The 17,340-nt window shown below is 31.8% G+C and overlaps 1 protein-coding gene across 3 annotated transcripts in view; it reads right to left on the reverse strand.

Moving 5' to 3' along the window:
- Positions 1-17,340, reverse strand: part of LOC107440822 (uncharacterized) — a 75,039-nt gene that overhangs the window by 49,285 nt on the left and 8,414 nt on the right. Inside the window, exons 1-2 of one of the 3 annotated variants that reach the window (XM_016053877.4) lie at positions 14,688-16,013; positions 6,584-7,269 (exon numbers count right to left, since the gene is read on the reverse strand). In XM_016053877.4, coding sequence (XP_015909363.2) covers positions 6,654-7,269; positions 14,688-15,661 — 1,590 coding nt within the window. In that variant the 5' untranslated portion in view covers positions 15,662-16,013 and the 3' untranslated portion in view covers positions 6,584-6,653. Of the gene's footprint in view, positions 1-6,583; positions 7,270-14,687; positions 16,014-17,340 lie in introns of those variants that run through there. The other 2 variants (XM_071185161.1, XR_011637669.1) reach the window with 2 other exon arrangements.

A 17,340-nucleotide genomic window follows, 5' to 3' on the forward strand; every position in this document is an offset into this window, starting at 1 on the left:
TATTGGGTTGTTGTTGCCGTGGTGCGATTGTTCTTGTTTGCCAGTGGTGCCATTTACAGCCAAGAAGACTTCTGCCACACCCACACGTCACACCCTTGTATAGGGAGGACACATTCATACATCAATTCATTCATCCATCCGCAGATTGCAATTTTGAATTGAATCGGAAAGCGATGAATCTCCAATCCAGTACCCCCAGAAGTTTAATTTCTTATGGGAACATGGAAGACTTTGTGACCCAACAGATTTGACGTGCGCCAGTGACAATTTACTACAAGGAAATCTTCGGCCGACCTGATTCGTACTCCCGTTCTCACGAACGTGAATCCAGCGGCCGACTAACCATTGTTTGGTTAGTCGGACCATTGATAAGTTGGACCATTGTTTAAGATAGGTTTTTTCTCGGGTCGGCGAGAGAAAGGGAATCGGGGGAGAAAATATCTTCCTCTTCGAAGTGCGCTGTTCCTTATTTCCATAACATCAGGTGGCTTCAGACTTCTTAGTGAGGGAAGTTATGTCAATAGACAAACTATAAACGGATTATGGATCTGAATTTCTTTGTTGTTAGGTTATCCGTGGGGTTTTACGTCTCAATGTAACACAAATTCGGGTTAGTTCCATCAAAAAATCCTAGACAGAGGCAAACTTCTCCAATTACTTCAAGGGTCGACGAAGTTGCCCTCAGTCGGTGTCGGGATTTTCTAGAAGCTTTGTAAAAGCTATTTTACTGAAGAAAATTGTTTTAAGTATCGCGTACACTTTAGAATAAATATTTTATTTTGCATTGAGATAAATATTTAACAAATTATTTTATATTATTTTATATTTTAACAAACCATTTTATATTTTAACAAACCATTTTATATTTTAACAAATAATTTTATATTTTAACAAATCATCTTATATTTTNCATTAGTAGTCATGAGCACTAAAGTTGAGTCGACTGTTTAACATTGCTTATAAAACAAAATAAATTACTCTCAAATAGTTTCGGCCATAAATTAAAAAAAAAAACATGAAAAAATTTGTTTGAACCCGAATAAAAGCTTTGATTAGCAAGTTCAGACCTCCTGGAGTTTTCTACCAGCGTAATATAATTTGCATGTTCTTTGGAAGATTACAACTTTCTTAATATGTGAAGGTGGCCGATGGCGATCGTAAATTTTGCTCAAAACTCCCACGTTCGAGTAAATATTTTTAATGGGGATGTTATTTCTAATTTAAAATAATAAGTTTAAATAAAAAAGTAACATGAAGTAATTAAACTCACTCTTTGCTATTTTTTTTCCTCCATTAAAAACTGTTAGGTATACTATCCATAACGTAATGATATGCAGTATATGCGAACAGTAAATAAAAATAATGAAATGAGCTCGTTTAAAAAATAATGTTTATGAGATCTAACTTGAAATAACATGTAAAACCATTTCAGGACGAAATTACGTACTCAAATGACTATTTCAATAAAAAATAAAGCTTAGTAAAAAAAAATGAATAATAATAATAATAAAAAATCATATTTCAGTGCGAAAATAAAACGATATAAAAAATCTGAAAGGAGGCAAAAAATAATAATTATAGTCTTTTTTGTAGAGATGCATTCATTAATCTTTTTAAGGAAGCGAAGTTGACAAAAATCGTTATAAATTTGCTTTTAACGATTATTATCTAGATTATTTACGACCGTAAATGTAAATAAGGTTTGAGTAATTTAAATCGAAATTGCTATTCCCTAAACTTTAAAAATTGCCATCTTTCTTTTTTTTCTAAAAAGAATTGCAATTAAACAAGAAATTAACAGTATAGTGATTGATTCAGAAATGATAATTATAAAATAAAATGTTGACTCAACTTAAATATTCATGATAAAAATAATTTTTAAGACCGTTTCTTTCAATTGGACAGTTCTCAAAAGGTGGGGGCGTAACACAGATCTAAATTTTAAATTCTGACCACAATTAAATTTAATTTGAAATGAAAGTTTTAAAGCAAATATATAATTCTGTGTAGTGATAGACATGAAGATTAACAAGTGGGCTGCGCCCCCTGCTCGCTAACGCTCGCCAACCCCCGAAAATTGCTACGCAATCTTAAATGGTTTGCTTCGCAAACCAAGCTCGCTACTTACTTAGGTACATTGCGAAGGCACAAAATTCTAAGAATTCAAAACAATCATTCAAATCCATATAAAAACTTTTTTTTAAAAAAAAAGATTTCATCTTTTTAGTAAATACTAAGTCATTAAAATAAGCTATGATCCGGCAAACACTGAGGCTATTTTTTTGTCAGTAATATTATCGGTGCAAGACGGGAGCAGAATTCGTATACACCGAACGCCGCTGGGATTCGAACCTGGGTTAATTCCTTAAAAGGCAAGCGCTTTATTCCCTGAACCACCACGTTTAGCAAAACAATTATACAAAATTCCAAGAATTCAAAACAGTTATTCAAATCCATATAAAAACTTTTTTTAAAAAAAAAATTACATCTTTTTAGTAAATAATAAATGACATGTAATTCGTTAAACCTATTAGAAATGTACTATAGTATAATTCGTATTATAAATCAAATATTGCCAAATAAATTCGTAATATATAAATTCGTGAAAAAAAATCGCTTTCGACAAAATACTAACATAGAGATCTATCTACAAAGACTACTCACTTCTGCCTAGCTTAATAGTATGAGATTGCCGCAGCTGATCAACACCTCCTAGAAAAGAGTAGGCCTCTGCACGGGTTACCATAAATATCCTTTAGTAGTCCAAACGTAATGACATTGTCGTATTTTCAACCACTGCGCAGCTTAGTACCCCGAACGTAATGACATCTTTCTTATTTTTCATCAACTGCGCAGTTAACTTCGTCACATCGGACTACTAAATTGATCCGTGCTGAGGCCTTCATACTTCTAGGAGGTGTTGAGCTGATGCTCTCTGGTTTTCCATGATGACTTCGCTTGCAAATAACGAATTATAGTAAAAATTTTCTATTAAAACCTTAATTTTTGGTCCAAAAGCGCCCATTCTGGACGTTTAAAGTGTTTAAAATTGAACCGTGATGGCTCAGGAGATAGAGCGTTCGCCTTTCAATGAGATGAACCGGGTTCGAACCCCAACGATGACTGGTTGATACAAATTTCGCATCCTGCTTGCACTGACCACAGTGCTGACGTAAAATATCCTCAGTGGTAGATGGATCATGGGTTAGAGTCCCCTTACTGTCAAGCTGACCGTATAAGGTTTTCGTGGTTTTCCTCCCCATGTAATGCAAATGCGGGTTAGTTCCATCAAAAAATTTTCCACGAAGGCAAATTCCTCCCTATACTTGATCCAGGAGTTCCCTTGTCTTCTGGATTGGGTTCAAAATTACAAGGCTACGGAGGTGAACATTAGTAGTCGTGAACCCAAAAAAAATTCGGTCGTCGGTTATAAAATGCTTAAAATAAGAAAAAAGATATAAATTTTAAATAGGACGGTTACTTGATATTAAATTACTGTGAATTTTTTTTTAGATAAGCAAATGAGTGTTTTGATGCATTCCAAAAACGTTTTGAAAGATACCCTCGAGTAGAGTAAATACAGCATCGGTTTATTTGAAGAAATTGAATTAAGATGATTAAAAGCATGTTTTAGAATCCATACTTCCCTTTATCTGTTGACTCAACGTCTTCTAGAAGGCGTTGACACGGACGGATCACTTTTGTAGTTCGACGTAACAAAAATAAACTGCGCAGAGAGGATAATAAAATTTTCACAACGTTTGGACTACTAAACTACGCAGTGGGGGAAATTAAGAAAGATGTCACCTCATTTGGATCACTAAACTAAGCAATGGGTGAAAAATAAGACAGATGTCACATAGTTTGGATACTAACCTTTGCAGTAGGGCGAATATGAAATACAGTCAAACCCCGCTATGGTGAATCTTCGAGGGACCGAAATTTCGGTTCACTATATCCGTTCCGCAAACAATTTTAACTGGTTGTTCCAAACTCCCCCCCCCCTTTTATTACACGACATTATTTAAATAAATGACGAATTGAATGAAATACAAAAATTACAGAAAAATAATACTGAGTAACAAAAATATTTATAACTTTTATATTTTCTCTCCGATCATTTTTCCTCAATTTATGTTATTTCAAACCTGTTCAATAATGAAGCAAACAAGAAAAAATGCTTATTGCTACAATCCACGCTATAGATGGTTTTAAAAATTGGTATGGTATGTATTTGTTTTGACGTAGAAATCTCAAAATTATCAGTCTTCAATCAGTCGAAGACAGAAAAAAGTTCATAATATCCAACTTCCTCTCCTTTTTTGGTTCACTATATCCACAAAAAATAACATTATACGTGAGTAGCAAGGCATGGGAGCGAACATTTCGTTCACTATAGAGGGGTTTCACTGTATATCACATCGCTTGGATACTAAAATACGCGATCAGGACGCATAAATACTGAACTACGCAGTGTAGGGTTAAAGAACGATGTCAATCCATAATAAATATAAAGCAGGCTATAAAGTTAGAAGAAATTTTAAACAATCAGAACTACTCAAAATAAATCTTAAATAATTTACATGGACTTTTTATTTCAAGTTTCAATCAATATGCACGCCCAAGTATTTATTTTATAGTGGTTACGGATTCTAATTTTTACCCCTGTAGCTTAATACTTTTACGCAAGTGAGAAGCCGTGCGAAGATTAGAAAAGATTAGATTAGAAAGATTAGAAAATTTTAAGATTAGTTTTGTCGATATTTAAGTTCTAGGGATTATTAATAAACCAATTTTGGTTTTTGTAAAGATCGTCGTTAATTTCGCTTCCTAGATCTTTTTTAAATTATTTGATGAGAGTGTCGTGTCATCTGCTAAAATTATGACTTAACCTTTTAATTTTAAGTTACATGCGTCCTAAATAAAAATAAGAACAAAAGGAGGACATTAAAAATTTAAGAGATTTTTATGTTCTTAATGATTAAATTATTCATTATTACTAATATTCCTATCCATGAAAGGTGTATAGTTCGTTCATCAGGAGTTGGCCCCACCTCCTGGGGCGAAGAGTTCATTTCGGCGTGGGAGTAAGAGGAGAAAAGTCTACACGCTTGAAATTGAGACAACCCTTAATGCGCTTCAAACTTAAACAGTCGATTCTTTTTCAGTCACTTACTTCGCTTTATCATCTGCTATTATACTTTAGCTAATTATAGCTAATTAAATAGCTTATAATTTTGCAGCAAAACGTCTCAAAAAGGACAAACTATTCACTCAAAAGAGAGAAATATCAAATTTATGAAATATTTAATGTGAAAAAATGTACATAAAGATTTCGAAATAATTATTTTTGTCATACTATCGTTAAATAGCAACCTTGTTCAGAATTGTTCACATCTTTCTCCCAAAAATAGCGAAATAGTATAATCGGATACCACGTGATGAAGGCAGAGCCAAGTGCCAACTCCTGGTTAACGAACTATATTTGTTTGCTTCCTCTTTTAACAAAATGGTATGAAATATTAACGCGAACTATTCTATAGTGGAGGAACGTTACAATTTCATATTCTTAATGATTAAATTTTTCATAGTTACTAATATTCTTCGCTATGCAAGGAGAAGGTACATTTGTTTGTTTTGTTCTCTTTTAACAAGAATGTCCACAATATTAAAACGCGAATTATTCTATAAAATCTTAATGTTACAATTTCATATACTTAATGATTAAGTTCTTCATAATTACTACTATTCTTACCTATAGATGCTGTATTTGTTTGTCTTCTCTCTTAACAAAATTGTAAACAATATTAACGCAAACTGTTCTATAATGGCAGAACGTTACAATTTCATGTTTTTAATGAGTAGGTTCTTTATAATTACTGATATTCTTATTTATGGAAGGTGTATATTTGTTTTCTCCTCTTAAACAAAATTGTAAACAGCATTACTACGAACTATTCTATAATGGCGGAATATTTACATATCTCAATCATGTTTGCAGTGAGCATAGGTGGAAAATCTCGCCATTTTGGCGATTTTTAAAAATGGTAAATTACTTTTTAAAAAATATAAGCTGTTTTTTTACTTCTAAAGCCCGGATAATTTCATACGGTAAAATTATAAGATTAAGAATTAAAGCTGTGCATCGAGAGTAACGCACTTAATCGTCCTAGTATGTGATTCATTTTACGGGTCTATAGATGGCGCCAATAAGATTGTTATTTTTATACGTTTTTTTTTTCCTGCCATTTTATCACTGGCTCAGAATAAAATCAAGTAAATTTAATATTGCTGAACTTGGTGGTGATCGTATAACAAAAAAAATAGTACTTTTTTAACTATGTGGTGTGACATTCGAGAATAAATGCCTAAATCATTGATAAAATAAAAATAATTGTTTATATTTTATTTTATTAAATTTATTGTTTTTTAATGTAAATTATATTTTCATTATTTAATAATTGTTTACATTTACTTTTTACTAAATTGATTATTTTATTTAATACAAATAATGTTATTTTAAAACTTTTTGTAAAGTATTAGTGGCGCCACCTATTGATCCGTTGAGTAACTACAACAAACATAACAAAACACGTCACATTTATTCACTACATTGACATTTATACAAGTGTTACATATAAAGCGAATGAATGCTAACTGTACAAATCGATGAGTTTTTCCTTCAAATGATCTTCGTCTTCGAAAGGATTCAGACCGCATTCCTTCAACAACAGATAACCCTTCAATTTGATATCAAGATTGAGTGATCGTACACCATTAGGCAGCTGAAAATTCATGCCAAGTCTATGGCGAATGGCACACCTAGACAAGTGTCGTAAACTCCTTGGCGAGTCCAAATGGCTGCCATCTTTTAAAACAACAGCTTTGTACCACTGCCAGGTTTGCTTAGTTATCTCAGGATTCTCATAGAATGATTTTAAAATATATACTTTATATCGTTGGGTAGCTTGGATAAAATTCACCAAACCGTGAATTAAGTTACCACTCTCAGCAGCACTTGGAGGTACCCTGCCAACTAAGGGTTTAGATTCGTTTAATAAGTTCATAAACTTATTCAAACAGGCGGCCATTTTTTCTTGCGTTTGCAAGGGATCCGGGATGGACGCCCATAAAACCTTCAGTGTATATTCTACTTCCTTTCGGAAATTTTCTTTGATTCTCGATCTTAGGAACAGACAGAATGTTTCGGTACTTCGTAACATACTCAGAGGGTCGATCTGCTGTTCACATCCTTGTTCTACTGATTGTCTGAAAATATTAACAACAATAATGTGTGAATAAATCTTACTATGATATATATATAACGAATTTGTTCAACCGATGGTCTGAAAATATTGAAGACAATAAATATCAAGGTCTAATGAGTATTAGTTTATAATTAGGAAGGTAACTTAATTCTGTCTTAGTAAGAAACAAGTAGTATTAAAAATTTTTTTAAGTCAATTGCTATTTAGGTTAACAAAAAAAATGTTATTTTAGTCACTTTTTATTAAATAATTACAATTTTTTTCGCCCACCCTTGTTCTACTGATTGTCTGAAAATATTAACAACAATAATGTGTGAATAAATCTTACTATGATAAATATACAAACGAATTTGTTCAACCGATTGTCTGAAAATATTGAAGACAATAAATATCAAGGTCTAATGAGTATTAGTTTATAATTAAGAAGGTAACTTAGCAAGAAACAAATAGAATTAAAAAAAAAATTTAAGTCAATTCCTATTTAGGTTAACAAAGAAAAATCTTATTTGAGTTAATTTTTATTAAATAATTAAAATTTTTTCTCCCATATAAATCTAATATAAAACTAATTAATTAATAAAATTTAATTAAGGAATTAATATTTAAAAAAAAGCTAAATTAACATCAAGTATCATCCACTACAAGTTTTAAAAAAAATTTATTTGAACAAGATATGTTGTTGTTGTTTCTAATGCCATTTGCCACACGGGCAAGCCTGCTTGGCGAAACCGTACAAATTTAAAGCAGAGTGTGCGTTCAGAGGCGCCATCTATGGCCACGAATTCGACTTCTGCCACACCATACGTCGCACCCGTTTATAGGGCGAACCGATTCATACATCCATTCATTCATCCACTGATCGTAATTTTGACCTGAAGTAGAGAACGATCGATCTCCAATCCAGTACCCCCAGAGGTTTTGATTTGTTATGGGAACGTGGAGGACTTTTACGACTTGACAGATTTAACGTGCATCAGTCACTTCGCTACACGGGGAGTCTTCGGCTGGCGGGATTTGAACTGTCGGACATGGGCCCAACGCCCTACCGCCCAGGCTATCCCGGCACTGAACAAGATATAAAAATATGTATAGGGAGAGTGTAAACTAATAGTAAGAATTGAAAAGGGAAAAAAAATACGCTTTGTATCAGGCAACTATAGAAGTAAAAATGTGGTGACGTGGGGGCCCAAACGTGGTTTCTTAAGAATTTTCCATTGCGCAAGCATTAATTGAAATTATAATGAAAGTATGGAAAGAAATTCTATATTTAAACAAAATTAATCTAATTTAGTTATGATACTCAAAGAATTGATTTTCCGCGAATAGGCCAGACGAAACCGATTTTTTGAAATCTCGCCAAACTAGGTTTCTGGGAGATAAGTTGTGCAACCTTACAGAGCGTCTATTTTGATTATTTTTCATTTTATTAAAAATATTTTAATACATATGTAATAATTTGAATTGTTTTTTTTTAATAATAAAAAAAAAACAATGTTGATTCAAGTAATAATCACCAACTTGGCGAGATTTCAAAAAATCGCCAAGAGGTGAACTATTCTAGGATTTTACCCCAATCCAGTAATATATAGAGATTAGAAGATAGCATGCATAATTTCTCATTTTGCCAATTTAAGTTCTTATTAGGGAGAACCACTAATATTAGTTATCTGAATTGCTCCTTCAATGCTTTGAGCTTAAATCAGTAATTTCGTCAGAGATCTGACAGAGAGAAGAACAGGTTAACCAGAATTTTAACCCTATCACTTATCCAAACAGGAGGGTAAGTCACCATAGTTTGAACTCGAGAAATATGGTCACTCGGTCGCCACTGGCGACCAATAAATATTGAGTGGCGACTATATTTTTAGCTCTTTAATTACGATCTAACATTTTTTTTAAATTTTATTTATATGAAAAAAATTGGTCTGGGAGTACAACGAGAGCGATATTTAATATTTCCACCTGTCTTTTAAACAATCGGCAGCAAAAAATCCTATTTTTCTCGATTTCGCATTCCACGAAGTCGTATTCCACAAATTTCTGACTCGGAGTTTTGTAAAAGTATGTTAAAGAAAATTTGGGAATTTAAACAATTATGTAGAAATTCATGATAATAATTGCGGAATTGCGATCGAAAGCCATGTAGACTTGCGATGAAATCCGTGCAAAATCGAACTAACGTGGTTGGAAATCTATAGTCATATGCGAGATTTGAGAATCATGTGTCGTAATAGTTTCGTGGTAAAAACATGGAGATTTTAAACTTAAGTAGCCAAACATGGGTATAGCCCGAAATAAAAGTGGTTCGGCAAACAATCTGAGTTTACGACGAAATCGAATATACAACTTCGCTCTTAGACTCATTGAATGGGGAGTAAAGTCATCAAAGAACGGAGCAATCAATGAATATGAAAAATCAATAAATTTGCGAATCAATGAAAAGCGAAACCGCAAGTTACAACATTGAATGAGAGCATGAATAAATCAAGGAACGAATGAATGAGTGAACCATGAAATGAGCATGTCAACGAAGTACTGAATCAATGAAAGGGTGATTTAATGGATCGATAAATCATTGAACCACTGAAACGGCTAATCAACAAATAAGTTATTTTCAGACCTGTTGATTCCCTTATTGATATTAATTCACTGTTATATTGATGTTTCTTATTCACTGATTCAATTTTATTTATCGATTACTTGTTAATTTGTTTAATCGCTTAATCATTGATTCACTAAATAATCAATTATTTGAACACACTGATTAATTTATCCACTTATAACTAATCATTAGTAATCTAAATGAAGCAAAACAAAACCTCTAATTTTCAACTTATCATTTTTAAAACAGAAGTTGAGCCTTAGAGTCCGTTTTAGCAAACTTTTTATTAAATCTTCAAATTGCTAATTTATTAATTATTTTAATTGTTCATTTGTTGTTTTCCTGATTTATTGATTTGTGTATTCACCAATTAACTTATTTATTAGCTCATTGATCCTTATTCCTTTATTGTAGCGTTCCAATTAAGGAATTAGCGATATATTAGTTTTTAATAGCGTCCCAATTATAATTTAATAATTATGATTTTATAATAGTGTCCCAATTTAAGAATTAAAGTTATCTTAGCTTTTATTCCTTAATTCGAAATCTATAGATTTATTGATTAAGGTAATATCGATTTACTCATTCAGCGATTCCTTGATTCGTTCCATTCTGAGTTACTGAATCATTGATTCGCTACCTTATTTTTCGATTCTTATTTATTTTATTCTTCACCTAAATAGGCGATTTAGGTGTAGTGAGTACGCATTTTCTCTAAAAAAAATAATAATAAAAAATGCAGAAATAAATATTTATTTTGAGTCTTTCCTAACCACGGTATAAAAAAATATCGCAAATATAGTTACGAAAGTGAAACTAAGGATGTTTGCAGAAACTAAGGATTTGGATAAATCATTTATAGGGATATCTCAATTTAGGCAGTTGAAACGATAGACGAAAATTATTTTATTTCAGGCTGTGGTGAAAAACGAATTTGCTTGGAATACCCATTTCAGGCGGTGATTTCATACTTGCTGACACAAACTTGTTGGATTTTTAAATAAATTTCAGAACATAATTAAAATAAACTCAACTGTAATACACCTTAATATTTCATATTTAAATATTATTTTAATATTTCATTAGGTGGAAAACGTTTTCCTTTGCTTTAAAAAAGAGTTATTTTTTTCCTTACTATAGATTAAGTATAAATTAGGGAAAGCATCATCACTGTATGGAATATGGATAAGTAATAACAGGGTTATTATCATGCATTATGCACCGTTTATTGTTAATAATAATAATAGTCCCATTAACCGTGATAACAAAACGCAAAGCGTTCGTCATGTCACTATCCAGTATTTCCTACACTGATCTTTTTTTTTTTTTTTTTTTTTTTTTTTTTTTTTTTTTTTTTTTTTTTTTTTTTTTTNAATTTAGGCAGTTGAAACGATAGACGAAAATTATTTTATTTCAGGCTGTGGTGAAAAACGAATTTGCTTGGAATACCCATTTCAGGCGGTGATTTCATACTTGCTGACACAAACTTGTTGGATTTTTAAATAAATTTCAGAACATAATTAAAATAAACTCAACTGTAATACACCTTAATATTTCATATTTAAATATTATTTTAATATTTTATTAGCTGGAATACGTTTTCTTTTGCTTTAAAAAATTAGTTATTTTTTTCTTTACCATAGATTAAGTGTAAATTAGGGAAAGCATCAGCACTGTATGGAATATGGATTATCAATAACAGGGTTATTATCATGCAGTATGCACCGTTTATTGTTAATAATGATAATAATCACATTAACCGTGATAACAAACCACGAAACGTTCGTCGCGTCACTGTCCAGTATTTCCACACTGATGTTTTTCTTTTTTTTAAGTTTAAGTACCCTTGCCTAGCATGCACTTACCCGCGGTATTCCCTTTAAGCACCATTACTCGGTACTCTTTATAGTGATGTTTTTTCAGGTAAAGTATCATTTCTTGGCAAACACTTCGCCACGTTATAGTAAAGTTTATTTAAGATAAAGAACCATTACTTGATATTCTTTACACTGATGTTTTTTATGTTTAAGTACCATTTCCTGACATACACCTGGCCGTGGTATTCACTAAACTGATGTTTATTTTTTAAAGGTAAACCTGTTATTCCATACACTGATGTCTTACGTAATGCACCACAGTCAAGCACTGTTATAATAATAACCATCGATTAGTAATAATTACCAAGTTAGCTCATGAAAGCTAAATTTGTGTTTCTAGAAAAAAATATGATATATTGAATAGAGACGTTTTTATTGTTCGGTCGTTAATTTTATTAAAAAAGAAAAAAAGAAAAAAAAAAGAATTCGCGTTTACGATCTAAGCCATGGTTATCTCGAAATCTAGTGCCTAAAACGAGGCTATCAAAAAGAATTCGCGTTTACAATCTAATCTATGGTTATCTCGAAACCTAACGCCTAAAACGAGACAATCTTAAAATCCTATCCACCAACACCGTCTCAAATAGGACATTTTCACCACATCAAATAGGAACGCCTCGAACGGTACTAAACCGCGGAAACATAAGGATTTTAACAATATAAATTGAGAAACCTAACAATACATGAACAGCAATACGAATGTAATAATTATAAGAATGTAAAAATATGGCGAACAGAATAATAATAAACAGGATACCTATTTTTTTTTCTCTTCATTTTACAAATGATTCAATAAAATTAAAGTAATTAGCATATGAATATAAAATAAAGCATCTAACTTCAACAAAAAAAAGTTAACTTTTAAAAAATTTCAAAGGAAAAAAAAACAGTATATCTGCGACAAGCAATCTTTTATCCTATATTTCAACACACGTTTTACTAACGAACACTCGACTTCTAAAAANAAAAAAAAAAAAAAAAAACACATCATTACTACATTTTTCTAGCCAAATTCTCTGGAGCGCTCGTTTTTGGCGATCGAAACTTTAACTTCAGTTATATATTCAGGGTTATCTATTGAGATTCTTTCGAAAAATGACAGTTTACAGTGTTGGTGCAGTGCAAGTATTTTTTCTATTCAAAAATATATTTTTAAGTTTGTGCAAAAGAGACTTGCTTTGCCTTTAGTTTAAAAAAAACTTGTTAAATGATTATGATATCAATTGTATGGTTTTATTTCTACCTTTAAAACAGAAAAAAATCTCTTTCTATTATAAATCAAAAGATTTTTTTTTTTCTGAGGAAGCACATTTTCATTTCTTTATCTGCTTTTCAAGAAAACAGATAAATAAAAAAAAAATTGGAGTACTTAATTAAATTGGGGGAAAAAAAAGAACATTTAATTCAGTTTAATTTTCAAAAAGAAAAGAAATTTTTTTTTTCTCTTGTATAAATAGATCTCTTGTTTAAAGAAAAAATTTCTTAAATAAATAAAAGATTCATACTGTAATACTATCCGCCTTTTCTGATTTTTGCTTAAATTTTTGATATTAGTTTTCTTAATTTTTTTTTAAAGTTTGCTGATAGTTTCACTCTAAGGTAAAATACTTTTGAAAAATATGTGCTATAAATGCTGCGATGTCTAAGATTGGGAGAAATAAGACCTATTATTTGTTACAACGTAATCACTCTCCTTAGTGTGTATTTTTTGAACTCTTGTAAAAAAAAAAAGTAAAAATAAAAAAAGAGTTAAAGACGAATACACATTAAAGGTCGAAGCTTGAAAACTAAAATATCATCAAAATCTGAATAGATGTCAAGGAAAGCAAAATTAAAAACATCAAAACTTGTTTGATTGCAGGGGGGGGGAAATCAAGTAAGGCGAAAGCCACTGACGATAACCGCACTACACACTAACATGTTAGTGCCTACAAGAAAATTAAAATACTGTGCCCCCCCCCNCCCCCCCCCCAAAAAAAAAACAAATAAATAAATACGGACCACCCTGAATAACTTTTAATCTAATGATTTTTTTAATCTAATGATCTAATGACTTTGATAACTTTTAATCAAATCAGTCATTAAAATTATGTAATTGTTAAAACAGTTCTTTTTCTTTTAAGGAGATTTTTTTTTCTAATTATGAAACGTAAAATCTCGTCTACAATAATTGCCTAGCATATTAAAGGCTTGACTTTAAACCATTAAAACTAAGTCCTAGAACGTGAAAATCCGATCATTAAATAAAAAGTTTTTATGGTGATGATTTTTTTTTCTTCTTATAAACCCACTGTATGAGCTACAAATTAATATTTTACTGAGAAAAAATAAGCAAAAATGATTCCTATCTTACACAAATCATTGAGGTTAACAAAAGCAAAGGTGGGATTAAAATCATATGAAAAGTGAGGTTTTTAAGAGTAAGGTTAAGCCTTCTTTAGGATACAGCTTAACACATTCCTCTCAGAAGTATCAAAAATGTACCTTTTTTGTATTGATGTGAAATGTATACCGTTATGAAAAAAGTGGCAGAATACTTGTACTTAACTTAAGTGGATAATTTGCAGTGTTAGCACTTAATTGCTTAAAATTTTGAAATTAATCATTTCAGATTATAAATATTAAAAAAATATTTAACTTATTACATAACTTCTGCCTATATGAAATAAATTTTAGGAATTAAAATATTGAAGAAAAAAAAAATACTGTCCTAAAACGGGAAAAATCGCTTAAGATGGTTCCTACGGTAAGGAAACGGTATTCCAGTTAAACTTGATAAATAAACTCTTTTTTAAGGATATTATATCCACCTAGGCTTCTTCTAGCCTCAATAATTTTAATTTAAATATTAATTTACTGTACTCAATTTGCATCCCCCCCTTCAAACTCAAAAATGTACTATAAGGGATTTACGGAACACCCTCTATAAATGTCACTTACCTGTCTAATGGGCATAATTCTCCACTCTTCGGTGCATTTAATTCTTCTGTCCAACGGCAGTCCTTTTCTGAATAGTGACTGATAGCGCCAAATTCAACCAACTGCACATACTTCTCGTCAAGAAAGAACAAACATCTGTCAACAGTTCTTAGTACTCCAAGTTTAACCTCATTCAATAAACTCGTTTTCAACCCAGACTTCTGCAATGCTCTTAAAACGTACTTTAAGCTCAGCACCTCTTTCAGGAAGACAAAATTTACTTTCGCTTTTACGTGAAAAACTCTGAAAGCGATGGCCACGAGTTCATCATCCAACCTGTACCTGTGAATCAATTTGCAGTAGTACCGAAGGTTATGTGCAACCGCGTACGGTCTCCTTTTTAAGCTATAAAGAGACAACTGCAGGGCTTTCAAGCACAGTTTAATTGCAACTGACATGTAAGCTTTGCATTCGCCGCCATAATGGTAATTTACCAACAAACTCACAATGTATGGTAGCCTCAAATGTGGATACATTTTCCTTATTGTCACGGCTAGATGACAAGGCATCATCTCCAGAAAATCATACAGACATACAAATCGAGCCAAGAGTATGCGTGGATGGGAACATGGCGGATCATCGCCGAATGATAACCAATATCGTCTCCAGGGCAATTCAGTTTCTTCATCGCTATCATCCGAATAGCGCCGTCTTTCTTCGCCTCGACAGTAATCCAAATCATCTTTTAAATTAGAATACTCTGAGCGGTGCAGAGATGAGCAGTCTTGTCGATCTAGGACATCCGGGAGGTAATGGCGGCTTTGGGCGATGAAGCTGTCTGTTATTCTGTCTGTTGGCGCGAGTATGTCTGCGTCAGTACACAGGGGACCGTATTGGTCTATGTGTTGGTTGTATTGATCTATTCTGTGTTGAAATGCTTGTTCGATAATCTTCATATCCTGTTTTGTAATGTAATTAGATTTCGGTCCTGCCATTATGACTATTGTTTACGGATCTGTTAGCCACTATCTCAAACGAAATCGTGTATTTTTCACTATCACACCATTACAAACGAACCTAAATCCGCGGATTCGTTGTTTTACTACTATCCCAAAGTTACAAACAAAATTGTATCACCACCCATAAAAAAAATCACTTTCCCTGAATAGATTTACGCACTAAGAACTTAAATGGAATGACCCTAAACGAAGAAGGTGACATTGAAACCAGTTCTTGTACCTACAACTAGTAGATAAAAGTGGGGGGACTAATGACGTTGAAGCTCTTTCGTGTTTGGGGGATATTCGGAAAAGGCACATTCCCAGAAATACCCCCACCCCCTGGTACTGATCCCTTGACCCTTTCTTCATGGACTACAAAAAAGAAAAAGTGCACGGAGAAAAAAACTCTTAAAAAAAGAATACTGAAAAAGGAAATAACTCTTTGACAGTTTTATGTATTAAACTATAGACTCTATTTGAGTCTTTGAGCTTGAATTTAACGTATAATTAAAATTTGTTCGGATAAAATTAAGCAATTCTGTTAAAAACTAATAAAGATATTAGGATTTGTTTTCAGTTTACGGATAGGAATTTTTCACAATTATTAATTTTTTTTAACGAAATGATGAGGACTTTTAAGGAGGTTTAATATTTTATATTAAACCTCCTTATTATAATATTTTATATTAAACCTTATTATTGAATTATAATTGTTGAGAGATTTAAAAACTTCAAAAAAATATTTTTTTTCCTTCTTCAAATACCGTCCAATGTTACATAGGCACTTTAAATGGAAAGGTGGTTTGTGATTTGCTTACTTTCGCTGAAAAGGTGGGAGATTGGGTAAGATCAGTGCTAAGTAGGACCCTAAAATCTCCTTCTTTTCCTTTCTTTTTTTCCCCCCCTCTAAAAAAAATTCATAATAGTCAAATTCAGAAAAAGAAAAAAATTATGAAAATTTTTACAAAATGAACTAACACGTAAATTTTGTTTTATTTTTAAAACGTAATGCTAGATTTACTTAAATTTACGGATAAAATTCTTAGAAATAGATAACTATAAAAAAGTCAGAATTTGAAAACTCTTTATTCCATTTCCATTTGAAGTAAGTTAATAACCAAACTGCAAATATAATTGCATGGTGCAATTTCATAGTTTCGAAATTAAAATAGCTATTTAAAGATTATTTTTTTAAAAAGAAACATTTCAAGGGGTACGCTGAAGATATGAAAATAATAAACCGTACTTAAACTGGCACACTTATCGAAGAAGGTTCATTTTTGATCTACAGCACGCGTTTTGTTTTTGAATTGCAAGCATGTATTTTTATATTAGCTAGCATATGTTTTTAATAATATAGCGTGAAATATGTTTTTATAATCGTTAGGATATTTTTTATAAGATTGCATTGCACGTTTTTTAAAATAGCTATAATATTTTTTATAATGTAGCGTAACATATGTTTTCACAATAGCTAGCAAATGTTTTTATAATATTGCATGACTTATGTTTTTAAAATAGTTAGCGTATTTTTTATAATATAGTGTAACATGGGAAGGGATAGCCTGGTTGGTAGGGCCCATGTCCAAGAGGTCGTCGGTTCGATCCCCGCCAACCGAAGACATGCACGTTAAATCTGTCGAGTCACAAAGTCTTCCATTTTCCCATAACAA

This window comes from Parasteatoda tepidariorum, chromosome 9 (genome assembly GCF_043381705.1).
Source record: "Parasteatoda tepidariorum isolate YZ-2023 chromosome 9, CAS_Ptep_4.0, whole genome shotgun sequence".
NCBI lineage: Eukaryota > Metazoa > Arthropoda > Arachnida > Araneae > Theridiidae > Parasteatoda > Parasteatoda tepidariorum.